At 41.7% G+C, this 25,923-nt stretch overlaps 2 protein-coding genes across 4 annotated transcripts in view; one reads left to right on the top strand and one right to left on the bottom strand.

The window, feature by feature from the left end:
- Positions 1–25,923, bottom strand: part of ATP8A1 (ATPase phospholipid transporting 8A1) — a 215,835-nt gene that overhangs the window by 18,543 nt on the left and 171,369 nt on the right. For all 3 annotated transcript variants that reach the window (XM_053672277.1, XM_053672278.1, XM_053672279.1), the window contains 6 exons: positions 24,119–24,193; positions 23,891–24,013; positions 20,424–20,502; positions 15,084–15,145; positions 13,249–13,305; positions 12,011–12,118 (listed from right to left, as the gene is read on the bottom strand). In XM_053672277.1, coding sequence (XP_053528252.1) covers positions 12,011–12,118; positions 13,249–13,305; positions 15,084–15,145; positions 20,424–20,502; positions 23,891–24,013; positions 24,119–24,193 — 504 coding nt within the window. The remainder of the gene's footprint in view (positions 1–12,010; positions 12,119–13,248; positions 13,306–15,083; positions 15,146–20,423; positions 20,503–23,890; positions 24,014–24,118; positions 24,194–25,923) is intronic.
- LOC128628439 (ubiquitin-like) lies at positions 14,612–15,005 on the top strand. Its single transcript, XM_053672280.1, has one exon. It carries the CDS (start codon positions 14,615–14,617, stop codon positions 14,846–14,848), a length of 234 nt encoding a protein of 77 aa, XP_053528255.1. The 5' UTR covers positions 14,612–14,614; the 3' UTR covers positions 14,849–15,005.

The following is a 25,923-nucleotide window of genomic DNA, read 5'->3' as shown; positions in this document are numbered from 1 at the left end:
CCTATGCACCCTTCCCACGCAGACTGCTTACTAACAGCCATGGAACTAATTTAGGGGGATGCAACTATTGATTGGGGTTTTTAAAAAATAGTACAACCTTAGTGAAAACTAATGGGACACTATGTGGCTGTCATGTAAATGTATATGTATTAAGAGAGTATTATTCAAGAGGCTAAAGATGCTGTTCACAGAATGCAATTAGAAAACTGGTCGTTCAGAAGGGCCCTGAATGAAGGGGAAGGGGAAGGTGAAATACCCTGCTATCCTCTCAGGAGCCTTCGGTTATCATAGAGACACTCCTTAGGAAGGTTGGCGGTTTCTATATTCTGTGCAGGTATCAGTCACAACCTCTCTTTGTGGCTTAGTTCTCTTGCCCATATTTTAAACGCACTACCTACCTGTGAACTTGACCATCACACAGGTCCTTCAGACAGATGCACCTCAAAGGGAACATACTGTCTTCCCCCAGACCTGCTTTTCTGTTGTGCAGTCTATCCATGGAATGGCTGCAGTGCCAATTCAGCGGCTAAGACAGAAACTGGGTGCTATGAGGCGTCTCCTTACGCCACATCCAGTGTATCCCGGGTTCTGCTGTGCCTGTACCTTCAGAATCTCTCCCTTTTGCCAATTCTGCTGCTATGATTCCAGTGCAAACATTTGCTTGTCCTCCCAACAGCCTCCTAACTGGACTTACTGACTCATTTTGCTCTGCTTCTAGCGAGCAGGCATATTGCAGCCAGAGGGACAGCTCCGAAGTGCAAACTAGATTTTAGCAGTTCTTGGATTAAACCCTCCCAAGGGCTCTGTATCACCCGCAGGGTAGAAGACAAAGACCTTACTATGATTTCAGGACCCATTCTACCCGACTTCCAGTCACTTCCCCCACACCGCCCCTCCAGCCAGTCCCGTCCCTAACTGTATCACATGTTTCAGTTCCTGGACTGCACCCCTGCACGCAACCTAAACTCTCAACCTTGGGCCACTGAATCTGTGCCTGCTGTTTGCTCCTCAATTTTCACATCGGATGTCACTTCCTTCCTTAGACTGGGGTGAGCTGACCCTGCTTTGGGCTTTCTTTTTGAGGGCACCTGTCACCCATTTTCCAGTTGCTCCTTTGTGTTCCTGTAATACAATCTCTGTAAGAGGAAGAAATATATCTTAATAAATTCTCACAGCCCAAGAGCTCAACCACAGAGCAGGTGTTCAATAAATAATGATTGAATACATAATGCTTTACAACCTAGTGCTTGGAGAGGTGAAAGGTCAAAACACCATAGCCTTGGGACTATGTTCCTAAGATATGGTGGTTACCGCGCTTGACTACCTGGGGGCAGGTATAACGAGATATTTATGTGACTTGGAGAAAGCGGGGAAGATGCTGAGGCAGCTCCCTAACTATCCTTTGCTAATGTAGGTTGTCTTTTCTGGTCAAAAAGCTGAGTAACATGTATTGAAAGCTAAAGTGTATTAAAGTACCTTCCTCTCTGTTCTACATGAATAAAAAGAAATGCTTTCATGAGCTAGGGAAAGTATGATAACTGGAAGCAACCTAATTTGTGTGTATGTGTGTTGTGGGGGGTGGGGTGGGCTGAGGAGAAGGGATGTAGGATGGCCGGGAAGAAAAAAGGCCTCACACTAGTTCACCCCTAGCATTTATTTATCACGTCCTCAGATCACAATCTTTATTCTATGGCTTCAGGTGGTTTCTGAGTGTTGTGTATTTTGTGATGAAAAGCGATCTGCTGTCGCTTCTCGTAATTATGTTCATGACATTTGGGAAACTTTCCGTGACCTGGCCTTTGTGTGACTTTTCAGTTCTAGCTCCACACGCCACCCACCTAGGAAATCCCAAATGTCCTCTGCTGGCGCTGTTCTCTCCTTGGAGAGCCCTCCTCATGCTCGCCTCCCTGCACAGCTCAGTCCCAAGAAACCTTTCCAAACTACCCGAACCGTAGCCCGGGGCCCATGTGCCCTCTCCTCTGCTGGCCCCTGTGCGTCCAGATCCTGCTAATTAGCACCTTACACTCTAATTATCTGTTAATCTGTTGGTTTACTCCATGAGACTCAGGCTCCTCACGGCTTTTTTTTTCTTTTTCAACTTCGGAGCTGCGGACACCCACTGTAGGCCCCAACACACAGGCACTTGGTAAATCTCAGCTGACTTGAGCTGAGTGCAACACTGATACAAGATGACGATTACATTCTCCATAAAAACAGGCAGTGCAGAACACCCAGACAATAACTAAGGAGAAGGGTGTTTCAGATAAACCCCAACGTGCTTTCAATTATTTCCAGAAGCTCTTGATTACTCAGAGAGAAAGAAAACCCCTGGCTTGAATTATCACAAACAAACAAACAAAAATCTTAGACCATATGCAAATTGCTTCAAACAAAGAAAATCTTAGGCAATATGCAAATTAGATACCAATCACAGTATTTTGGTGCTTTTTCCCTTAGATATTTCTGCCGGTGAGGAATTGAAGGAGGGGTGATCACCTGTGGGACTTCGAACTGATATCCAATCTGACTGTGTGATGCAAGAAATAATCTTTGAATCTCCACCCTCTGGCAAGGGAGTCAGGAGGGAGGACATGATGAGAAGAGATTCTCAGACGCAAAGGAGGAAGAGCTAGTTGGGGACCGCATCCGTCACAGGTACAAGCTGACTATGGATCCATACACACCCAGAACTGAGCATGCAAAACGGTCCTCTGGAAAAAGAAGCCAAGGGCACAGGGACAGGTGTGGCCCTGAAACTCCCTTTTCTGGGGACACAGTTTCCAGAAGAGTAAAAATAAGGAAGAACAGAATTTGTTTTTTGTTTGTTTTAATTTAATATTTTTTATAGTGCTGTTAAAAAAGCTTAAAAGTACCAGAAGAATGAAGACACAATTAGCACAAAATATTCTTTTTATTGTGAGAAATACGATTTTAAAATGTTATGGTGACACTGAGTAAGTTGATAACATAGGGTGGGTTACCTCAGGACTCAGTGTTTACTTGTTTTAACATTCTCATGGGCTTTTATAATTTTTGTGATGGCTCTGTCCTCTGAGAAACCACCTCCAAACACATCCAGTGTTCGATTACTAATAATTCAATCTGTTAAACATAATGAGCTACATAATGGCCTTTCAGAGTGTAGGAAATTATCTTTCAAAGTTATTTTTAATTTATTTTCTAGCTGTATTAAGATATCATGACAAAGCATTATGGAAGTCTGAGGTGTGCAGTGTGCTGATGTGACCCATTTGAATATTGCAAAGTGCTTGCCTGCATAGCTTTAGCTACCACCTCTATCCTGTCACATAAAGACCATCTCTTTTAGTAAATTCTATCTAAAAACTCACAACTTCAAAAAGCACTTGGCTATAGAAAGACACATAAAAGCTAGTACAGCTTATGTAGAAAGATTACTGACTTTCAGAACAGAGACTTCTATTTTCCTCCCCTTCCTACATGCAACCACTCGATTTTCAGTTGACACCCTGTCCTCCAGCTTGAAGACTCTATTCCTCTCGCTCTCTTGTTGCAGCTAGGTGTGGCCACGTGACTTACTTTTGGCCAGTGAGGTTTAAGTGGAAATGTGGTGGGGCGAGGTCTAGGAAAGAAACTCAAAGAGAAGGAGTTCTTCCCTTTCTTGCTGGCTGGAATGTTGGTCAAATGGTGAGAGCATAAGCAGCCATTTTGGGCTGTGAGGAAGCTCACTACGGTTGGCAATGCTGTAAAAGCCAGAAGAGACCTGGTCCTTGATTGTTTAGCTGTCACACCTGTCCTGGGCTGCCTGTCTCCACTGGATTTCTTTTACACAAGAGAAATAAAGTCCTATCTTGTTTAATGTGGTTACTTTTCTTTTAATATCAAAAACATGCCACAAACTTGCTTTGGATGATACATGCTAGGGAGAGTAAGTAGTAACTTGAAATAGATTAGCTTTTGACCACTCCTTGCAACAATTGTGTCCAATGATGAGCTTTATTAAAGCAGATGGCAGTGACATTCATGCTTTCTTTCATAAGCACTTCTGATAGAATCCTTGGCATACAGCTCAAAAAAAGAAGAAAAAAGCTACATTGGTCTTATGAGCTAAAATGCTGAAGTTGGAAGAGTGAGCCGCCCTTTGCCCATTCCATAGGGTCTTTCCCACCCTGGGCTCCAGCCACACTGGCCTTTTATCCTTCGAACTTGCCAGGCTCGTTTCTGCCTCAGAGAATGGTACCTGCTCTGCCCTGCTCTCCTTCACCCAACAGGCACCCAACCCCACGTGGTCTGTGTTTCTGCTTAGTTGCCCCTCCTCAGAGGCTTCCCTAGAGCACCCATTACAGTCCCTGTTATACTGTGCCACAGTGTTTTTAGTTGTGAAATTATCTTTAGTGACACATTTTTAAATCATTTGTTAACTGATTTAGTGACCATTTCTCCTTTCCACCTTCTGGTTCCCTCAACCTGAATGCTGACAGGGACTTTGCCTAACTAACCCATTACCTTGACACAGAACCTGGCACCGTGTAAGCGCTCAACACATGTTTACGGAATGAGTGAATACAAGAATGAATTGACTCTAGAGAAGAGGAAAAACTCGGCCATCCTAAGAGCAGGCTTCGCCCAGCTTTCTGTGCCCTCGCACTGTGGGTGCCGCACAGCATGTCTCAAGTTAGGACACCAACACGCCATCATTCGCAACGAGATCCTTAAGAACAAGGACCAAGTCTGACATCCCTGCACCCTCCAGAGCCTAACGCAGAGCCTGGCAAGCATTCGACTCTCCGTGTGCATTTGCTCCGCATTGGAGGAAAAGATGCTGCATCTACAAATGCAACGCCAGCTCTCACAACGCCTCTGAAGGCAGCTCCAACTCTGTACTGTGTGCACGTGTCCCGATCTGCCCTGACCTTTGTCACATCCATGCCTTTCTTTCCTCATCAGCCTTTCCGTGCTGGCTTCTCTCTACCAAATGAGCTCAGAGGTGGCTACACAGCCCGCTGCCTTAAGGACAGTGACAGTCTGCCTGTCTCACTTACTGCCAGGGCCAGCAGGCCTGTGACAACGTTTCACTGCCTGGGCTCACAGCCGTTGGCTCACTGAAGAACGTCTGACCAGTTTAGGGTAGTGGTTCCCTCCAGGCCACTTGGCTAAATAAACACCGTGATCTTGGATGAAACGCCATCATATCATAACACGGCCCCGGTCCATGTGCAAGGGCTGGTTTTGTGACCAATAAATTATCACATGCTATCTAGGTAATTAAAGGCTGAGACATGAATAAAGACTATTTTAACCAGGAAATTCCTCATATGTAAAATAATTTATTATGTTGGTAAAATGGGTAACAGCACCATTTAGGAAAATCATATCACTAATGTGGTTTATTAATACCTTTCCTACGGGGGTGACACCAAAGGGTTCAACAAAGATTTTTATTGTTTTTTCAGAAAGACTTTACAAACCTCAATCAAGAGATCTGAAATTCTGTAAAACACATGCTCGTTGCTTAACTTCAATTTCCTTCAGTAGTTTTATAGATCCCTTAGGCCAGGGAGAGCAGAACCAGATGGCGCTTTCGGGAGGACGTGGTTGCGCGCGTCTGCAGACGCTGCGATAAATTTAAAGGTTTGGCCGATACTGCGCTTCTGGTATTAATCGTGATATGTAATGATCCTTGATGTGGCTGGCTTTTATTTTTTAATCTGGCATGGTAATCATAGTGGCTAAAACATTTTCTTCTGGAAATTCAAAAAATATCCAGTAACATTACCGAGACAAGCCGGAAAAGCAGGCCAGCATATGTTTATATAACATAGCGCTTCTCCCCAGGGTCTACCTTGCCCCATAAATTGTTGCACTGGTGTGAAAAAACACAAGTCGGGTCTGAAAAAAAAGTCCTTCTCTTAAATCACAACCATATTTGCGAGAGGGAAGGAAGACAGCGACATATTTAAAGTCGCAGCCAAGCTTGCTACATTATTTTCTCTTTCTTAATTTCTTACCATGGTAGTTTCTACCTTTGTATATCCCACGCCCCTGCCCCTGCCCCTACCCCCATCAGAATTCCTTTGTTACAAATAAGTGAATAGTTTGTGGTGCCAGGACACTTGTTAATCATTACCATTTGCATCATTATTATGGGATGTAGAGTTATTGTAATGGAAACAAAGTGCAAAACTATAAGAAGGAATGTTTCCCAAATGGGAACACCCTGACCACCAACCGAGCGTGAGCTGCTCTAAGTGGCTGGAAGAACTGAAGTTTGCATGACACCGAGATGTTTGGGGGTGGATTTCTGGTAACTTCAGGCAGCAGAATGTGCTGGAGTAAGGAAAAAACCATTGGACTGCGTGGAAAAAAACCCCTGGTCAGCTGAGTGCATCTGAAGGTGCCAGTATTACATGCAGATAAGAGGTTGCTTAGTTCCCCAACAAGACAGAAGCACTTGGGTGGCACTGGAGCTCAAAGGCGCCTATACCTGGAAAATCAATAAGGCCGGGAGGAAAGCCTTTAGTGCAGAAGAATGAAAAGGTGAGACCCGAAATGCAAAAGGAGCAGCTAACAGTGTGTGTGGTGGCGAAGAGGGCGGATTCTGGCTGGGTTTCAATCACAGCTCAGACAACTACAAGCTGTGTGACCTTGAGAAAATGAGTTAACCACTCTGAAACAGGTAACTGGACAACCCTCACAGTCTTCCCACTAAATGTTCACGGTGTTAAATGAGTGACAGGTCATCAGTAATGAGGCCCTGTTATCTAAGTGGCAACTGTCCATTCTCTGAGGACGTGGGATGATTGGGCTTTCAATTTCATGCATATATTTTTTAAGGAGATGGGTATTATTTAAGCTGTTAAAAAGAGGCAAGAGGCTAGGATATGTAGTGGATGGAATTTCTATCAATGTGTTGAGGGTGTTAGGTGGGCATTGAAGAGGGAGAATTAAAAATCTGGGCACTTTCAGAAAGAGATGGGAACAGTTCACTGTCTGGATGACTTCGGGAAATAGCGGGGAAATCAATGCAAGGGAGACGCCCGCAACAAGGCTAAAGGAGTTCCCACCTGGGAAACCGGAGCGGCAATGTCCCCCACCCCACAGTGTGTAGCTCCTCAGGGTGTTGGAGAAAACCAATAGGAATTGAAAGAAAACAAACAAAAGCCCTGGGACAAACTCTGTGGGCCCCTTGCTTTGCTCACCACAAAGGTCCGTAATAATACGATGGACCGAAAGGAAACAAGGACTGCCTGGGACCAAACACACTGCCTGGAGGACACGGTGGCTGCCCGACAAATGGCAAGTCTCTTCCCTTCCTGCTCAGGAAGCGAGGATTCTTTTCCAACACATTGAGAGAAAGGGCTCTGTCTTAAAATGGGGACAGCAAAGGTGAACTAAGAACGAAAACTGGAAATGACTACAAAAACCAGATTAATGCGTCAATATGCACCCAGCCGAATATAGAAGCATGAGACCTGTACCTATAAGATGCCTAGTTTGTGTATAATTCACACCCTGAGATCCTGTTAACCAGAGCAAGACAGTCTGTGTCCTTTCAATGTCCGATGTGCCTCTGGGGAGGACACAGTGAAGAGAACCTGGATCTCAGGACTTGGAGGTCCACCTTGGGGGTGCAGACCAGCAATGGTCAGCCGGTGCACTGCAGGAATTTGTAAAGCCTGCAATACCTGACTATTTAGTCAGGGGCACGGACCTCTTTTCCCTTAGACTCTAAAATCAAAAAATGGCAATAGCAAACAACAATAGCCATCTGGTGTGAATGCCCTGTCTTGAACCATAAATATGTAGGTCACATAATAGAGTTGAATCTTGCTGGTCATGTCCCATAATAAGGTTGCATCTGACTGGTTAAATCTTGGTACCAGAAATCCTTATATACAAGCATAGGCACCTGATACACTTGACTACTGTACAGTATGTCCTTGGGCGACATGTACAATTTTCATCACACTCAATCAAAACAATGACCGTTTTTGTCAGATTGGCAAAAATATATTTTTTGGTGTGTTGCAAAATTTTAGTAAGTAGTTTCTGCATGCCATGAGATGAAAAAGGTTGAAAATCGCTGGTGTAGACAAATTAAGGCTCTTCCTAAGAATCACTAGTGGCTGACCAGCACAGAGAGGGCTGGTTAAGTGAGACCAGCATCCTGTTCTGCTGCTGGAAATTGCTACATGTGGATCTCCGTATGTCAGAAGGATGTTCTGTTTGAGCTGAAATCTGGCTCTCTATCACCCCTACCCCACTGTTTCTCATTTGTTCAAACAAACAAGCAAGCAAAAAAATGTTATTTAATGATCATTTACTTAGCGCTTAGTTATGGGGCAGTAGGACCCCAACCCCGTTAGGCTGGAATGAATGAATGAAGAGTGAAGGGACAGTGGACACTTGGGAAGGGCTATAAGCATGCCGGAACGGTCACTACGGCTCAGAACTGGGGCGCAGACTGAGGAAGAGCAAGACCACCAAAACGCCTAGAGACAGAAGCCATGTGGAGGAGGCAGTGCCGTCAGGAGAACAGAAAGCAGAGGTTTCCCTTCTACACAAATCCTTGAAATACCTGCAGGGAGTGCTAGGTCCTTCAGACGACCAATGTGCGGAGGAGCTGCCACGGTTCCTCCGAACGACTGTGATCAGAGAGTGACCGGCACAGGGCTTGAGGCAGCGGACTCTGGGACCACACAGCTGAGTCAAGTTCTCACCTGTCACTCCGTGTTAGGGGGATGTCAGTGAGGTACTTCGCTTCTCTGTGTATGTTTTCCCATCCGTAACATGGTGATAACAACGAGTTTGCTGTGGGATGCAGCGCATTGAGGACAAGCACATCCTAATGACGTTTGTGGCCGAGGCAATGGAGTCTGCCTTGGCCTGTCCTCTCACTCCTCACTGCAAGTCTGCCAACAAATCCCACTGGCTTTCTCCCTGCAAAATAGGTTCAGAATCTGACCACTTCCACCACTGCCACACTTCTGTCCCAAGCCACCATTATCTCTCACCCGGTTATTGCAACATCCTCATCAGTGTTCCTACGCAGCAGGCAGGGTCCTGCTGTGAACAGCTAGGTCAGACCATGACACCTCTCTCTCAGTTCCCTCCAATGGCTCTTGCTCCCGCCAGGAGTAAAAGCGGCAGGGCTCTGTGGGGAACCTGTCAAGTCAAGGAATGCTAATATTTATATTCATCTTTGTATTGTTGACATGAATACGTATGTTGCTATATAGAGTATATCTTATTGTTATTTTAAAGATTTTATTTGTTTTTATTTGTAAAAATATTTTATTTATTTTTAGAGAGGGGAGGGAAGGAGAGAGGGAGAGAAACATCAATGTGTGGTTGCCTCTCATGTGTCTGCTGCTGGGTTCTGGCCTGCAACCCAGGCATGTGTCCTGACTGGGAATCGAACCTGCTACCCTTTGCTTCGCAGGCCTGTGCTCAATCCACTGAGCTACACCAGCCAGGGCTATTTATTTTTAGAGAGAGGGGAAGAGAGGGAGAAAACCAAGGAGAGAAACATAGATATGTAAGAGATATATCAACTGGTCATCTCTCATATGCTTCCAACTGGAGACCTGGCCTGCAACCCAGGCATGTGCCCTGACTTGGAATCAAACTGGTGACCTTTTGGTTCACAGACTGGCACTCAATCCACTGAGCCACACCAGCCAGGGCAATATATAATTATATTATGTGTATATGTAATACACATAACATTAACGTAGTACTATATTGTATATAATACATAATATGTAATAGATACTATATGTGCAATATAATATATTACAATGGTATTTGCCATGGAAGTTAACAGATGAATCTTTAAGTTTTATTCAAGATGGTTGGCCAAATATATATATATACATACACACACAAATTTTTCATATATATGCACATATGTATGTATATAACTATACTTTTGATTAAAATATAGTTTTAAGATTAGAAAACTATAAACCTAAGGGTAGTTACTTCTTTATGAAATTAACTGGATTGTAACAGAACTAGCGATTCTCTACATATAATAAAAATGTTTAAAATTGAGTATTGCTATAACACTTCTGGGGACCTTTTACCCTACTGCCCGGGAAACAGTAAATGTCGAATACCCATCCCTGAGAATCTGAGTGGCGTTCTCATCCTCCCCTTTTCCTATAGTTACTGTGAGACTCACTCACATACACACACACACATATCAAAATGCCTTTCAAGCACGAAAGAACTACATCAATTTCAAGTATTATTCTTTTCTTTGATTAAATTAATCTGACACATTTTGGACAAGCTAGTCAAGCCTAATGCTGATTAATCTATTTTCATATTTTCAATGGAGCAAGCTATTTCAACATTATATTCAAAGTATCAGTAGTAATAAAATACCAAGAAAAAGAGCCCCTGTTAGCACTCCCCTCTGTATACGACATGAAGAGAAACGTGATAGAGTACGGACATTCATTCCCTCCGAATTAAACACGGCAACACCGCAAGTCTCAGGAGATGAGATTAAGTTTTGTGTTTGGTTAATACTGGGAATTCTCTGTAGGCGGGGGTAGAATTATATTTGGTTGGCAAAAAGCCAAATAAACTTCATACTTGTCATAGAAGTGGGTGGACAAAAACTCCATTCTTGTCATTGAGGCTACTGGCTACAGTTGCTTAAAATAGCTGGATCTCAAAATCTTTTGTGTTATCCGTTTTGAAGATACAACATTAAGAAATGAGATAAAATTAGGCCAAATTAAAAAGATAATAAGTTGGAATTGACCTTGAGGAAACAGCAGGTCCAAGGAGACAGAGCACATCAAATAAAAAGAAAGAACAGAACTGGGTTTTTCAAGTGGCATCACCAGATACATACACAATCTTCGAGTTTATTTCTTCAGGACAAATGGACTCAGAAACCAAGGTAAGAGGGAAATGCACGCACGTCCTTTTCTCCGTTCTCAAAATACGTGCTGTAAATTTCCTAGAGTTCATAGTGCAGGTTTCAGAAGAAGCCCTCGCTTTGGTGGAAGGAAGTGCATGCTCTTTGATATGCCTGGTTTTGCTGTAATAGTATACAAAGTCTCTCTAATAAATTTAACCGCGAAAAAAAATCTTTTTAACGTGTCTGCATTCTGCTAATTTATAAAAAGCAGGATGCTGTCAGATAAAATTTCATGAACATGATCTACGAACCAGACTGTCAAAAGTGAAAGGTGCTCCAGCAGCACTTAGGGGCCACAAACGCATGAACCGCTGGGAAGGTTTTCTGTGACTTTGGGAAAACAATGTACGGTGCAGGGGCTCACGTTACCTCGATTTGCAAGTTACTGTGAGGTCACAGGAAATCCTGAAATGTTTTCCACATTTTCTTTTATACATTTTATGTCAAATTTCCTGCAATTGAAATCATAAACCCTCCTACTGCTGGAATCTCTTCTAAAGGAAAGGAGATCTCGTGACATTCCCCCATGAACACCTAATAACTCAGTTCCTACTCATGCAGCAAGAAGCTGAAAGACAGGACTGAAAATGGACTCTGATAAGGCTGAAATGTCAGATGCCCTCACTCGTTCAAAATGGAAACCAAACTGGTGTCATTAAGACAGCCCTAAAAGTGCGTTTAATCTAATGACAGCCGACTTTCCTCTAGAATGAGAGATAACAGAAGAAATGATAGATTGTCCCACAGACATAAACCTACCACTTCCCCAAATCTCTCATGCAAAATGTATGTGTGGATTTATGTTCTAATTTTAAAACAGCATTTTCTGTATGGATATTCGTAACATGATTCACGCTTCTGACAACCATATTTTATTGTCCTCATGATGTTTATGAAAGGCTAAGTCCGATTTAAGTAAAATGTCCAAGTTTAAAATATTCCTTCAAGATTTATTACAACCGTGGAATTTAAAAATAGCTTTTAAATGGTCAAATGCTCTGTTTTACAATAAATCTAAGCTGAACAATTCAAGTTCATTAGTGAATACTAATGTTTAAGGCTGCGGCATCATGAGTTATTAGGGCACATTACCTCTCCTGACATGTCAGGTGCCATCGGAACAGCAGGCCACAGAGATGAGTAGATTCCAAAAAACACCACCCAGAGTGCGATGCTGCCCCAGATTGCTATGTGGCTGAACTGCGAAGGAAGGGAATCGGAGTCAAATGACTTTTAGGTAGATGGAGAACACAGACATGAATAAAGCTTTCACAAAATCCCTTATTAATTTTTTACTACATCCATAAAATATTATCGATGGGCACTTGCAAATAATTGGGCCTCTGTTTTAACTGGATCTTTCATTAAGTGCTAATCTCTCTGCATAACAGTCACGATGTTTGTGGCATTTGGGACTGGTCTTTCTCTACCTCCTTCGGTGGGTCTCTCTTCTACTCTTATTTTTTAATCTCTTACCATCTTTGAGCCTCCTTGATTTTTTTCTGTGCATGCTCTCCCTGAAATGTGTCAAAGACACTTGTGTGAATACTATGTGTATACTCAGAGCTGCCAAATCCAAATTTTTAGAGCCAATCTTTCCCCTGAGCATCAAAATTAAATTTTCTTTTCTTCCCCCTGCATTCCTTCCTTCCTTCCTTCCTTCCTTCCTTCCTTCCTTCCTTCCTTCCTTCCTTCCTTCCTTCCTTCCTTCCTTCCTTCCCTCCTTCCCTCCCTCCTTCCCTTCCTTCCTTCCTTCCTTCCTTCCTTCCTTCCTTCCTTCCTTCCTTCCTTCCTTCCTTCCTTCCTTCCTTCCTTCCTTCCTTCCTTCCTTCCTTCCTTCCTTCCCTCCTTTCTTCCCTTTTCTCCTTCCTTGTTTACTAGGTTTCTCTACCTGGATGTGAATATACTTCAACACAAAGGTATCTAAAATGGAACTGCTTTATCCATACCGGATATTTATAACCATCTGAAGACAAAGCTTTTGCTAATATTATTATTAATCTTCAGAATCATTTTGCAATGGTTTTTCTGCCAAATGCTAGTCTTGTGACACATTTTACTAAGAAAAGATTCCTTGCCAGAAAGTTTAAAAGCTTCTCCCCTTTCTGGGGTCTAAGAAGTCTTCCAGTAAATAAACTTGCTGTGCTCAGTGTTTCCAAACTAGAATCCCTGGTTCTACTGCCTCCGTCCCTGACCCACTGCAATTAACAAGCCATAGAAGGAATGAGGGTTAAAGGATCCATAAAGTCAGAATGCCAAACTACAAAAAAAGTGCCAATAACACATAAGTAAACGTGACATTTCCTGGTTGTGATTAGAGACACTCTTACCCATGTCCAATAGGATGTTTCCAATCCAGCTTTCAAACACACAGTTATCACCACAAACTACAACAGAAGGGAAAATGTTATTCTTAAGTAAATAATGAGTTTAAGGGATGAGTGAAAGTGAGATTTATAAAGAACAGGTATCTCTGAATTAGACGGTCGAACTAGATTGTTCACAGAACCCTGAACATGTAACAAGCAAAGAATCGAGTGAACGAGCTGGTGGCTGAACGTTATGATCGTGACTGGCCAGAACTGCTGCCTGTGGGTAGCACCACACTCCTGCCTCCGCCACTGCCTTCCAGCCCATCCATGCGGCTCCGGAGCCTGCGTCCGCCTGCTTCTGGACACTTCAGGAATGGAGACGGAGACAACATCTGCAGGAACTTGCATTTTAAAGCTTTTTCTTTAATTTTTTGTATCATCTTTAATACTTAGGGCCCTTCGTTTTTGAATTTTAAAGGTAATTCTAAAAGTGACATACCTGGATATTTAGAAACCTAAACACTTACTTTGACTTATTTGATAACCCTACTTGTTTGAAACTTTGCAGAGCAGGATATAAGAGCTTGTTACATGATGTAAACACCCACACGTCACTGTCGGTGACTGTGCTACTCATTGTGAAGTAAGGGAACCAGGTTTAACAGACCTCCCTGTTTTCCACAGGACAGTGTAATGATTAAGTAGACTCGGCCTGGGGTCGGACCATTTCTGCTTGAGACTGCGTCATTTATTAGCGGTTTTGGTTAAGGAACCAGGCAAGTTACCCAACATCTCTGCATCTCAGCTCCTTCATTTGTAAGCTGGGATTGATAAGACCCCTTATTGGGGCTTGAGTATAAAATACCAAGAGCAGTGCTCAGCACTGTACTTTATTAGCATCTTTTTATCATTAATGAAATTTCAAACACTGTTAGTAGTCAAGGGAACTCTGGGCACGTTCTGTAGTTTGCAGCGATGGGAATGTGAGGTTGGTGAAATGTCCCCAAAGAGTGGAGACTTCTTTCCCATTATAGTTATCATGAGACTCTAGAATAATCCAAGAACAGTAAAAGCAAAAACATCTTAGTAATGACAGTACAAGAAAACTGAGAGGAAAGGGAGAAGGAAGAGAACAGGGCAAAAAGGGGTAATATGAGTAAAAAGGGAATAATGAAAATGATAGCAACCAGAGAGTCCTATAAAGCCAGTGAACCTAAATGACAGTTTGATAAGTTAATATATAATAATCTCTTATTAATGAAAACATCTCATTTTATTCTCAGAGGGAAGCACAACCAATCCTTAAATCCAGAAGTGTGTGCATTTAAATTTGAAAATAGCTCAGAAGCGACCGACACTGTTAAAGGCTGTTGTTTCTGTCAAAATGCAGATCTTCGTGAAGACCCTGGCTGGCAAGACCATCACTCTGGAGGTGGAGCCCAGTGACACCATTGAGAATGTGAAGGCCAAAATCCAGGATAAAGAAGGCATCCCCCCTGACCAGCAGAGGCTCATCTTTGCAGGCAAGCAGCTGGAAGATGGCTGCACTCTTTCTGACTACAACATCCAGAAAGAGTCCACCCTGCACCTGGTCCTCCGTCTAAGGGGTGGCTGTTAATTCTTCAGTTTTGGCATTCATAGTCCCCAGTGATGGCCACTATTCTGCATTCTAGCCATTTTTCCCAGTTTAAGTTTAGAAATTACCAGTTTCAGTAATAGCTGAACCTGTTCAAAGTGTTAATAAAGGTTTCATTGCACGGTAAAAAAAAATAAATAAATAAATTTGAAAATAAAGTGAGCACACACAAACAGATTCCATTTACATGCAAACTAGGCAAATGTCCTGCACTCACAGTGTAAACAAAGTTCCCCAACAGCAGGTAGTCCGAGGTCTTCCCATTTCCGAACACAGTACCTGTGGGCAGAGAAGAGAGAGGCCTGTTAGAAAAGAAAATGAAAGAGTGCCCTTCAGGGCTGGAAAGATGTATTCAGTCATGAAAGGCGAGGACCTACATCCAAGAGTGATAACTCTGTCTCCTAAAACTATTGTTTAGAATGGGAGGGCAGATAAACTTCCACCCAGAAAAGGTCGAGGTAAAGGAGTCCATCATCACTAAGCCCTTATTATACGAAGTATTAAAGAGACTTATCTCAGAAAAAGAAGATCAAAATACTAACAGGAAAATGACAACTCACAACTATCAACAACTGAACCTAAAAAAACAAAAATGAACTAAGAAAACAACTAAAACGGGAATAGATTCACAGAAATGGAGATCATATGGAACATTATCAGTGGTGAGGAGCGGGGAGAATGGGGGAAAAGGTACAGGGAATAAGGAGCATAAATGGTAGGTACAAAATAGACTGGGGGAGGTTAAGAATAGTGTAGGAAATGGAGAAGCCAGAGAACTTATATGTACAACCCACAGACGTGAACTAAGGTGGAGGAATGATGGTGGGAGGTGGGGTACAGGGCAGAGAGGAATAAAGGGGAGAAAAAAGTGGGACAACTGTAATAGCATAAGCAATAAAATATATTTTAAAAAAGAAAGCATTCCCTTCAGAATCCTTTCGAAGGTAAATCAACGTAGAAGTAGTAAATCAACTAAAGAATGGAGCCAAGGGCCACACAATGGAGCTAGAACTAAGGCTAAAAAAACACTGTAAGGAGTCTCACAAAGTTACTAGAAATCAGGTCACACATTAAAAACACATTTCCAATAGCCAATATGAAGAAGGAAACCTGACTTGTTAACCAGCTCTCAGGGTCCATGACATTAGGAAACAATGAAACTGACTAGTCAAGCCAAGCGCAACGCTCTGAGCGCTGAGAAGGGAGAGGCCTCTGAGCCCTCAGCAGAGAGCCCTGATAACAACGGGGTGAAGGGGGCCTTCCTACTATCTCTCAGTAAAGTTCTGGCATAAGGACCAAAGAGGCTCGTAAGAGCAGCTCACAGACGGCCGAGGAGCACCGTGTGATTCCAGGCATAGGGCACTCTGAGGATCTGGCTCAATTTAGGGCAATAACATAGGTATTTCATAACTCCAGTAATAATGGATGAACATGGCTTTAGATGAAGGGAGTGGTAGCTAACAAGTAAAAAGCACTATTACTGATGTAAAAAAATCACATTAAAATAAAAAAAAAACCTGAATAATTCATTGGTATCACCAAACACTTAAAAATCCATAGTATGTGTAACATACTATTTTCTATAGACACACAGTCGATAATATTTATCCAAAGCCTGATATGTAAGAACAGAACATGTTAGACTCAGTGTGGGCTGAGTCAGGGAGGGTGGTGCTGGGAGGGAGAGAAAGGCAAGAAGGGCGGGCGTCGGACCCGCAAAGTTTGGTTCTGTCACTACTTGCGTCCTCTTGGGTAATTCATATTCAGTCTCCGCGGAGCTCAATTTCTTCATGTAAAAGATGGGGTGAGACTCCCTACCTGTCGGGCCTTTTCGGTTAAAGTGAGGTAACATATGTAGAAGACCAAGCAGGATGCCTGGCACATGGCGGACATCCCAAAATGTGACCTGTCCCTCCCTAAAGCATTCAGGTCAAAGTAGCCAGGCGGGGCCGCCTGCCGGGAGCCCAGACGTCCAGGAGACCACCTTTCTCTATGGGGGGGATGCCATGGTTATGGACGGAGGGTCTGATGTGCTACTCTTGTGGGTATGTAGCAGACAAACTTGCAAACGTTTGCAATTAATCTGCAAATTTCCATGAAAAAAATCAACAAACTCAGAAATCTCTAAAATCTCTGAAAATATCTTGATTACCTCTGCTGATTACTTTGGTTAGTTCCCTTAGCCAATGTAAGCAAGTGATCAAAAATAATCACAGTTGGGCCCAACTAAGTCTTCTAATCACCATTTGGTTCATCACAAGAAAAACAGAAATTCATTTCAAAATCACATTGAGAAAAAAAAGCTTCCTGTTGGGCTTGTCAGGTTTGGCATTTGGATGATTCAGGTGAATCATTCATTCTCATATTTTCTGGTCTCTGGACTCTTAGAGTCTTAAAAATTATTGAGGGTCCCCCAAAAGTTTGTTTATGAAATTTCTAGCTATAGTTACCAAATTAGAAATTAAGACAGAACATTAAAAATATTTGTACTGATATGTTTAAAAATTATAGTAACTAACCGAATATGGTACTATGAATAATAAATTTTATAAAAAATAATTATTTTCCAAAATGAAAAAAAAGAGAAAAATGGGCATTGTTTCACATTAAAAAATCTCTTTAATATCTGGTTTAATAGAACACAACCAGATTCTCATTGTTTTTCTAAATATATGAGGGAAATCTAACTTCCCAGTGAGACAGAGTTATAAGGCAGGGCATATTTTAGCAATCTTTTCCAATAACTGGGCCTTCTTTGGTAGTAGATCAAAACTCAACAAGCAGTTTCTTAAAGAGGTAGAGACAGTTCCTTCAAGGTTAGTTGCAGGGTGGACTTTTGGTAGTCTCTTACATTAAAGTGCATTGGTCCACTTGGCACTGGGCATGGGTCTTTTACCCTGCACGACACTGTAACCCCAGGTCACAGCTGCAACGACCCACAAGGCACTTGACCCTGACACGAGCCTGGCACTTTGGCACCCAGCAGAAGTGCTTCAGGCGTACTTCCCATTCATTTGTCACTCAGAATATGAATAAGATAGATGCCAAGTGGAGAGACTTAATAAAAGTACTAGTTGTACAGTATCTTCACGAGTATTCTGAAAGTGAAACTGGCTTTTTTAGTGGCTTTTTAAGTGTGGGGGTACTTGGCAATGAGGGATATGATGACTGCTAGTACAGCGGTATTTCTGTCGTGCCAAAATACTAGCAATTTTACTCACCATTGCTCTTGTGTCAGTAGGGATAATATCTTGGTAATATTATAAAAAATGTGAAGCTATGAAATGTTGACTTCAAGGACCTACTAGACCACCCAAAGGTCTCTGGTACTCCCAAGGGTTTGCAGAACATACTTTGAGAACTTCACACACTGAAATATGTGAACAAGCAAGCTTACTTGAAAAAACAAACTTGAACTGGAGAACTTATCTATGGTCAAGGAATCCGGAATTGTATCCTGGTTTTCACTATCTCATGGCTCCAAAAAGTGGAATTAATCCAAATCTCCATCAGCCGGTAAGTGGGTAACAAAACATGATAGAGCCATTGCATGGAATATTTTTCAGCTACAAAGAGGAATGAAGTACTGAGTCGGCTGCAACACGGGCAGGCCAAGGCCACACATCGCATGCTTCCATTTATGTGAATGGCCTAGGGCAGGAAAGTCCACAGAGATGAAAAGTGGTGGTTACTGGGGCCTTGGGGGAGGTGGGGAGACGTGGGAAGTGACTGCTAATGGGAATGGGGTTTCCTTTATGGAGTGATGAAAACGTTCTGGCATCAGATAGTGGTGTTATTCGCATTGTTCTGTGAATACACTAAAAACCACTGAATCGTGTAATTTAAAAAGATGAATTTTATGGTATGTGAATTATATGTCAAAAAAAAAATCCCATTGTGGTTCTCCCCGCCTATGGAGTCAGTGTTCTCTACTTTAATCAGATTTCTTACCACATTCATTTCCATGGCCTAAAAAATGAGCAGTATTTACTACTGTACTGGCAGAGCAATGAATAGAGGCACAAGATAAAAATCTCTGACTTCAATAAATTAAAACAAATCTCTGACGCGGACATGGAAATGCTGCCTTCGGCCACAGGCTCTCGCTGCCTCATTGTGACGTTCCCAGTGTCTACAGAGAGCAGGGCTCTGGTTTAAGCACTGCACCCGCAACAGGAAACTAAATGAACAGTTTCCTGTCTTTCTGGAGCTCCGATTCTAACAGGGGAGAAAGGCAATGAAAAATAAGCAGGTATCAGACCTCGTTAGACAAGTATTGTGCAGAAGGTACAAGACAAGGGGATAGAGGGACAGGAGCCGTGAGGACAGTGTTGGTGGCTCATTTGGATAAAGGGGCCCTGAGCGGGCCTCTCCCAGCACAGACCTGGGGAGTGAGGGGGCGAGCCAGCTGGGCTGTCAGGGCAAAGAGTGAGGAAGTGCACGGGGCCCAGCAGGGGGAACAGGGAGGAGGAGAGTGGGGGGCCGTCAGATGGAGAAGCCGGCCAAGGTTGGGGCTATGGATTCTGTTCTCAGTGTGATAGAAGTCTGTGGGTTTTTTAAAAAGTCCTCACTTGAGGATATGTTTATTGATGAGAGAGAGATTGTTTGCCTCCTGTACACTGCCTGGCCGAGGAGGGAACCTGCAGCCTGGCTATGTGCCCTTCCGGGATTTGAACCTGCAACCTTTTGGTGTACAGGATGATGCTCCAAACAAATGAACCACCCAGGCAGGGCAGTGTTTTTGAGGAGAGAGGCACCTGGTCAGGTGCACTTATTACAAGGACTATTTTGGCGGCTCCAGGAGAACCGACCACAGGTGGGCAAGGATGCGCGGACAGCCCGCTTTTCTGTGGGCAATCACTAACTCACGGTCGGCGAGGCCCCGGCCTGCACCATCCGGGAGCTGACAAATCCTCGGATGGAGTTTTTAATTACTATAGTTCGGGAGCAGAGGCACTGAGCGGTCGGCTAGTAGTAGCACCAGCTTAAGCATCGCAGAGATCTTTCTCTGAAGTGGCTACTTAATCATTTTAATGTATATAGGAAATTCACCATGATCCTACCTTTCAAAACTGACAGAATAACGCCACGTCCTTAAAAGAACTGGAGAAAAAGCTTATAGTCCAAGATGAACATAAAAACAGATTGAAACGCTCATTCAAGACAGCGGCTCGAGTCTGCTTGAAAATACTAGCATGTCTGATGAGGTTCAGTATAGAGAGCGTGAGACAAGCCTCATAGGTGTAATAAAATATCGGCACTGTTTTCTTCAAACAATACATCAACACAGGACCAACAAAGCCCTAAAATTTAATTCTCTGCAAGTTGGGAAAACATGAGAAGTAGAGAAGAAAGGCTTTGCATATATTAAATCACTTTGCCCCCAAAGGAATAATAAAAACCTTTAATGTGTGTATGACTTTTGGATGCATGTATTTCAGGTTAAGGAACACCATATAACGAAACACTGCTTTAACTTTTAACATATATCGACAATAAATTATTTTTCTAAAAAAGTAAAAAGTCATCTCTTAGCATTCACATCCTTTCTACTTACCATACTGAAGGGCTTTTAGTGGAAACCAAAACAGAATAACTGAGTGGAAGAGGCCATTTAAACAATGAACCCAGAAAACCTGAGGGAAAACAAAAATCCATGAGAACCACTTGCGATCAACTGGCTCTGTGAACTCTGACCTTTCTTTTTATCCGGGAGCTGGATTCACAAAACGTGTCTCTGCCGGGCCACCACTGTGAATTAATAGAACTGACAGACACTTTCTGCCTCTTAGACCTTCATGGGTCATTTATTTATTTTTATGTTTCTCAAAATGTTTTTTTCAGCTTCACTGACATTTTTTCCTACCTTTTAAAACCAAGTATTAAACATTTAAATTTCTGCTGAAAAAGAAAATAAAATTTTAAATAATGCAGATCCTGGAATTCTTTTCAGTGGGACTATTTTCACAATTCCAGAAGAAGAGACTTTGGAAAAGATCGAATTGGGTGAAATCCTTACTTTCTCTTTCTTGTGTGCCGTGGAAGTGTAAAGTTTTTGATGGTAAGGGTATAATGCATTCATATTCTTTCTCTCTCTCCATGTATCTGTGTGTGTATATATGTATATACATGTTATATACTCAAACTAGCTGGTATTACATTTTAAATTGTGTAATTCCTTAGTAAAGCATTGTACTACATAAAAATATAACTGAATTTATTAAAGGCTTTCACAATTTTTAATGCCTGTCAACATCAAACTTTGCACAATTATAATATCATTTAATAGTTATTCCTTTCGACATCAATTGTATTTTAAGAACAAGAGAGCAAGCGTCACTGGTACTTTCTTTTGCTTTGTAACCTGAATATGAAGGATTAATTTATAGGAACATTTTGGAATTCTTACAGCCCTTTGAACAATTGCAGTTTGTCATTTAAAAGTGATTCTTGCAAACAAAACTTAGGCTAAATAAAACTGTCACGTATTAATAGTTTTAAGCTGTTCAAACAACAGAAATTAAGTTGCCTGCCTCCCCCAATTTTCCACTGTGATCTCAGTCTCCTTTGCTAGTTCACGCAGCCACACAGGATTGTATGATCCAATTTACGCTCCAATACATTACACATTTGAACTTGTGTTACTCATTAACCTTTGTCTCTTCCCCTCACTATGTCATTACCACAAGTTTTTATTTGACAGAAAGCACAGGTGGGTGCAAGAAAAATTAGTTCTACTTTTCCATTTTCCTGACCGCTACTTATTGTCACATGCTAATCCTTTAACCCCTGTCATGACCTCCGAACCTCCGACCCTTTTTACCATAACAAACGTAATCGTTGTCATTCAGGGTGACAATGCCCTCCACTGGGGACCCACAATAACTGCCGGGCGTACAACTCTGCATTTTGTAGCCATTTGTCTCTGAATTTTAAAACACTTCCATGGGATTTAATCACAGAATTTTCACTGAAATCATTAGAAAGATCCATAAACCCTATTAAAAAATGGTGGGCAGCTCATGTCTATATATATACTGAAATGGATACAGAAGTTGAGGGGTGGGCGAAAGTAGGTTACAGCTGTTCATATGGAGGAAGACAAATGATAGCATCACTACAACAAGAGAAAACTCTAGCAGGCTCACAACTGTGAATTCCCTTTTGCCCAGCCTTGTATAGTCTATGTGGACGGATCTGATGATTTTTGGTGATGCATGGGCTCTGACAATAATGATACTTCGTGAAAAACAACAACAAAAAATAGTAAAGTTTGCAAGGACAGATGCATCCACATTTAAACTGTACTACCTGCTACACCTTCTCCCCGGCCACAAAGCCATGTCCGCACTGAGATGTGCAAAGGGCATGAAAGGATGTGACTTTTTAGAGCTTTGAGTAGTCCTGTGAGCAGCTGTGTTGGTAAGCGAGAGTCCCACGGCCAAGTTCGCAGCTGAGAAGTTAACTCTCTAGAGAGCACTGTGGTGCCTGAGTCACAGCAGTTTGGGGACCTGCGGCCGAGGTCGATACAACAGTCTAGATCCCCGAGAGTTACTGTTAGTACGCCAGCATGCCTGGGCCATTCCTGGCTCTCAGGTCACCTCCTCAGCTCACGGACCACGGTGGCCTGCCATTAGAAAATGCCCACCACAGGTCATGGAAAACATTATGGCAAGGTGGTAGAATTGAATACAAATTGGATTTCATAAATAAGTTTAAAACATCCAGGATTAAAACATTCGAAAATAGAAGCATATACATTTCATATCATACATAGCAATAGTTTAAAGAGACTAATAAAAATACTTTTCAGAACTAATGGTCTAAGTCCAAGAATGCTTCGGTTTTCTTTAATTAAGCAAATTCAGTGATTTAAAATAATGCCGTGAAGTTGTACGTCTGTGCACACCTGGGCATGTGTGCACGGCACACTCATGAAGACCTTGGCTCAGAAGGTCAGTAACATCCTGGCCATGAACTCAACACTGACCTTTACGGTGTGAGGTTACAGGCACTGAAATACCTGCTTCATTTTGTCTTGGTCTCCTGAGAAGAAATGTCCTTTGAGAGTTTTAAAAATTGATAAATGTTTAAAGTATTCTACACTAATTGTCTTAAATTCAAAACACTGCATCGAGGTCACAAATAATTATTACTAACATGCTATTGAACACAGACTATATTAAACAGGAAAAATTCAGGAAAGATGTATTATATTTGTTACTTTTATTTTAGTTTTAAAATGGCACCTATTTTATTTTGGCTGTTTGAAAATTAGAAGTTTTTTTCCTCATACTAATCTGACACAAGAATTACTAGAAAATATGACTGGCTATGCTTTCAGGGAAGTAAACTGTGCGGGAAATGAGCGGCTTCTGACGTTGGGATGAACCAACACCACGGGTCAAGGCATAACAACTTCCCGTGCTGTGTTAGGCTGGATGTAAACCCAGAACATGATTTCTAGATAAAATGTTGGGTATTTGATCTTGTATTTTAAATTTTATGGCCTGGAACTACTGAGTATGATGACTAAGTGAGTTATTTCCCAGAGACTATAGTTTTTAATGCTCAATTCAAATAATCTAGTATTCTAATAAGGACAAAGCTAGTTCACACAACTGCAAATTAATAGAGGATGCTCTGTCACCCTTCGCCACTTTGCACATGTAAAGACAGTCCCTGCCTGTCTTGGATGACTGACCCCTGTGAACAGTGGCCACTTCCCCACAGCACTGCCGAGACAGACAGACAAGTTGGGGCCCAAAAGACACTCCGGCTGTCTGCCAGACCCGGTTTCCTGCTGCCTGGCAAATCCCAGCGAATCGTGGTTACATTTTCATTTGATAACAAAATGCACCAAAACCTTACCAGTCCTTATCTGAACCTTAGGCAAATCTGGCTAGCCAGGCTTGACACCATGGAGCTGCTTCCTTCATGTAGGAAGAAGACCAGATACCCCAAGCGATCAGAGCAGTAAAGCAACACCCCTGTGCCCATGCGCGCCGGGACATGGAATCCTACCTTGGTGTTGAAGTCCAGGGCGTTCTGAGATGTTTTGTACAATTCAGGATACTTCAGCATATTCTCTTTTCTGCACGATCTCTCAAAGATTCCGAGAGTTAAGGGAGGCATTGCGGTGAACATCTGAGGGGCACACACAAGTCGTTACACCAAGCAGCCAAAGGCAGGGTGAACCTTCATCCCAAAGTGTTCAGTAACACAGGAAAAACCAGTGTGTTCCAAACTTACCACATTATAAAGACCTATACACCATCTCTCAAAGAGGATCTGTCCCGAAAAGCCATTAACGAAGGCAAACCAGATCTAGAAAGAAAGCCCAAAAGCCCCCAAATTAGAACACACAGAAATAAGTGCATTGTGTCCAATCTGTTGTGGACTGAACACTGCATAATAACTTAGTATGTTCATGACTCTCTTGAAAATGGCATTTCTTTGCTTTACTTTTTAATTTGAAGGATGCTTTCATGAAGGATCTGTTATTTAAGTCAAAATTGGTTCCACTTGTTGAATAAAAAAAACACACACAACATCACTAGGCAATCACAGGTTAAAAAATGTAAATATAATCTTGTTTTTTAAAAGACACTTCAGGGACTATGTTTTATGCCATTAAATTTTTAGAACTTTATTTCCCTTTTAAAATATGTCCTGATAGTTATTTAAAGATTATTGCTTTTTATGATAAAATAACACATTTATTCAGAAGACAAAATAATGTCCTGTAATAATACCATCCTTGTTCTTTTTCTTCTGTGTTAACTGTATTCACACAGTTCATTGACATGAGTTCAGAAACTAACCTGCAGGAGACCTGCTGCATGAGGGTGGTGTCAGGTCCTGCTCCACTGCCCGGCACCATCATGCAACACACATTTTCTTAAGTTGTTACGTACCCTTTAAAATGATGTTAATGGATGTACAGTCCCTATAGGGTAGCTGTAACTATTTCTGGATATTTAGCTTGGTTCCAGTTTTTGCTATTATATATAATTCTAAACTGAATATTCTTATACAGAAGTTCCATACATTTGTATTTCTCTAGAATGAGTTCTTCTATTCAATAAAAGGCAGCTTTATTGAAATATAATTGATACACAAAAAACCCACACATATTTAACGTATACAACTTGGCAAGTTTGAATATATGTATATATCTGCGAAACTGTCACCATAATCAAGACAATAGACATAATACCACCGCAAAAAATTTCCTTGGTGCCTCTTTGTTTTTGTTTGTTTCTGGTTTTTTTTTAGGATGAATTCTTAGAAGTAGAATTAATGGGTCAAAGTATATGAACTTTTAAAATAGTTCTTGATAATTACATCAGAATTTTAAAATATCAGAATATAAAATATGAATTATATGTTAAAATATTTTATAACAGGTTTATGCTTTGATAAAATAGATCTTTAATAGAGCATAATGTTATATATTTCATAATTCTCTTGAAAACAGAAATCTTAATGTTGGATACAAAATTAAGAGGGAATATAGAGAGATTTTATCCAATATGTTTAAGACAAATGGTAGCTTACAGTGATATTAGTAAATCAATAATTCCTACATTATCTAAAATGTAATTAAAATCACATTGACCGGGAAGAGCAAAATGCTGGCCCAGCAATGAGATTACATAAACACAAACGCAAAACCGAAACATAAAACACAACAAAAAACCTGTTTAGAGGAAAGCAGGCTTGACATGCCCGTCAAGAGAATTTTTGAATTGGAGTTGCAGGGACTTTGCAGGGAGTTGCACACTTCACGTTTCATTTAACCTCATTACAGAAGCATGGATCGCTACAAATTCACCGTTTATCAATATGTACCCAGGCGGGCCTCCCAATGGACAGTTCCTGCACCCACATTGATCTTTCTCCTTTTTATAGCTGAAAGGAATGACTGAGCATGGATAAAAAAATGAATGTTTACTTCATGCAATGAAAAAAAACAAACAGAAGCAAAGTAGCAGTAGCACATGAAAAATAAGCCCGAATTGTGTTAGGGCTGTAACACACATGCACAACAACGA

This window comes from Artibeus jamaicensis, unplaced genomic scaffold (genome assembly GCF_021234435.1).
Source record: "Artibeus jamaicensis isolate MK-2021 breed Jamaican fruit bat unplaced genomic scaffold, CSHL_Jam_final contig_76, whole genome shotgun sequence".
NCBI classification, from domain to species: Eukaryota; Metazoa; Chordata; class Mammalia; order Chiroptera; family Phyllostomidae; genus Artibeus; species Artibeus jamaicensis.
Note: the sequence above shows the minus strand (reverse complement) of the source record. Positions and strands in the feature narration are given on the sequence as shown.